We start from the raw sequence: 2,789 nt of genomic DNA on the forward strand, positions 1-2,789 counted from the left end.
TATAGACAAGACTATAGACTAGACTATAGACTAGACTATAGACTAGACTATAGACTAGACTATAGACTAGACTATAGACTAGACTATAGACTAGACTATAGACTTGACAAGACTAGACTACAGGATATACTAGACTATAAACTAGACTTTGGACTAAACTATTGTTGATTCTATTGTCTAGGTGTAATCTAAAAAAACAAATTTTATAAAAAATTCTATATTTCTTCTTTCAGAATGATCTATTTCCTATAACAGTCCTCGACGAAGATGATATTATTGCAGAGCAGTGTACTATGTTATATATGGATATTAATCGTTCATGGGAACCACTACTATCCGCTGCTTTAGGCTATCCCCTATAAATTTGCTTTGTTATAAACAAAATTTAAAAAAACAAAATTTAAAAAAAAATATTTAAAAACAAACAAATATTTTTGCAATAATATTAAAAAAACTCAAATACTAAAAAAACAACAAGAACTAATATTTATACCAGCAAACAAATTTATATTAAAAAACTGAAAGCTTGACAAATATTTTACTCTCAACTTAAAAGAAATTTATTCTTTAAATAGAAAAAAAACTTAATAAACAAAATACAATAAGAAAAACAAAGAGGAATTCAAAGTGAAGTAAAAAAAACAAAGGAAAATATTTGGCAAAAGTAAACAAACAACAGGATTTACAAAATTAACAATTAAAACAAACATACATACATGCATATTCTAATGAAAATTATTTAAATCAAAATCAACATTTATATACAACAATTTATAAAATAACAAAGTTATAAACATTTTTCTTATTGTTTGTCTGTCTATTAAGGTTCTATTGTAAAGTTTTTTTTAACTCGTTTTGTTTGTTCTTTAAACATTTCTTTCTACAAATGGTGATTTAATATTAGTTTTTTTTTTCACTTTAATTTTGATAATTTAAAAATGTGATATTTTTTTTCAAATAATTTTGAAGTTTATTAAATATAATTTATGTAAATTTTTTTAATTAAGTTATTTTTGTGTAATGGTAGTGTATATAAATATGAAATGAAAAGAATTGTAGTTAAATGTAAAAGCTAAAAAATTTTTTTTATATTTTATATAATTATAAATTTATTATATTTTTTAAAAATGTTTTTGTTTATTTTTAATTTAAACATCTCTCAACATTCTCATAAATGTCTGGTATATATTAGTTTATGTCTGGGTATTCCATTTTTTCATTTTTTGAAAATATAAAACTCAAGATTTCAGAATAAAATTCTGTTTTTCTCACCTCATAACTCTATATATAATTTTTTTTATTATTAAATAATAAAAATATTCAGCACAAATAAAGGTTTTTTTTCTTTAAAATTTATCATAGTTACGCCAAATTGTTTTTAAATTTTAAAAATATTAAGTTTAAAGTTTAAAACATTATTAAGTTAACCTTTTTCTCTTCTCACCTTAAAGCAATTGTTAATATTGAACAAAGCCTCACTATTTTTTTAAATAAAACTAAAAATTAGTATAAACTATTTACAATTTCATTTGCTTTAATTTTAATGCTTTAATCTTAATAAATTATTTTGAAAACATAAAAATTATTAATAAAAAACAACAACTTGCCTTATTGTATTATAATTTTTCTCTCTCAAAAAAAAAAAACCCTCAAATCTATTCTTTGCTTTTTATAATAGTTATTTCATTTATCATTTAACTCCTCCTTAAGTCTACATATTCTTAAAATTTTCTTATCTTAATAATCTTTCAAGATAAATCAATATAAACAAATGAAAAAAATTTAAATATTAATCTTTATTAAAACAACAAAAATATTATATTATTATAATCAATAAAGGTAAAGAAATAAATACAAAAAAAACAAAAGTGATTGTACTACATAAATAATAAAAATATACTTAAATAAATAATAAAAAAAGTATAATAAAAAAACAAAAACAACAATTAAAAACTGTTTTTCTTTAGATTAGGCAAAGTTATCGATAACATTTTTAAGGTACGACAGGAGAAGAAATTATTGAATAAATTAAAGACTAAAAGACTGGTCTACAGCCTATAGTATGAACTACATTTTAAACTTGACTATACATCAGACTATAGACTAGATTCTAGACTTGACTTTAGATTACACTATAGACTAGACTAGGCTATACACTAGACTACAGACTAGACTATATACTAGACCATAGACTAGATAATTGACTACACTATAGACTAAACTATTAACTATGCCGTAGACAAGACAATATATAAGACAGTGGACTAGATTATGGACTAGGCAGTAGACCATATTATAGATTAGCCAATAGACTATAGACTAGATTATAGACTCGACTATACACTAGACTATAGACCAGACTATAGGCTAGACTATAGGCTACACTATAGACTAGACCATAGATTAGACTATAGAATAGAACATAGACTAGACTATAGACTAAACTATTCACTAGATTATAGACTAAACTATAAACTAGACTATAGACTAGACTATAGACTAGACCATAGACTAGACTATAAACTAGACTATAGACAAGACTATAAACTAGACTATAGAAAAGACTATAGACTAGACTATAGACTAGACTATAGACTAGACTATAGACTAGACTATAGACTAGACTATAGACTAAACTATTCACTAGATTATAGACTAAACTATAAACTAGACTATAGAAAAGACTATAGACTAGACTATAGACTAGACTATAGACTAGACTATAGACTAGACTATAGACTAGACTATAGACTAGACTAGACTATAGACTAGACTAGACTATAAACTAG

At 23.3% G+C, this 2,789-nt stretch overlaps 1 protein-coding gene across 3 annotated transcripts in view; it reads left to right on the top strand.

The window, feature by feature from the left end:
* The window catches only part of LOC111682973 (serine-rich adhesin for platelets), a 34,160-nt gene extending 33,665 nt beyond the window's left edge, over positions 1–495 (top strand). For all 3 annotated transcript variants that reach the window (XM_046950864.1, XM_046950865.1, XM_046950863.1), the window contains exon 9: positions 234–495. In XM_046950864.1, coding sequence (XP_046806820.1) covers positions 234–362 — 129 coding nt within the window. In that variant the 3' untranslated portion in view covers positions 363–495. The remainder of the gene's footprint in view (positions 1–233) is intronic.
* Positions 496–2,789: the final 2,294 nt, after the last annotated feature.

The sequence above is a fragment of the Lucilia cuprina genome, chromosome 4, assembly GCF_022045245.1.
Source record: "Lucilia cuprina isolate Lc7/37 chromosome 4, ASM2204524v1, whole genome shotgun sequence".
In the NCBI taxonomy this organism is placed as follows: domain Eukaryota; kingdom Metazoa; phylum Arthropoda; class Insecta; order Diptera; family Calliphoridae; genus Lucilia; species Lucilia cuprina.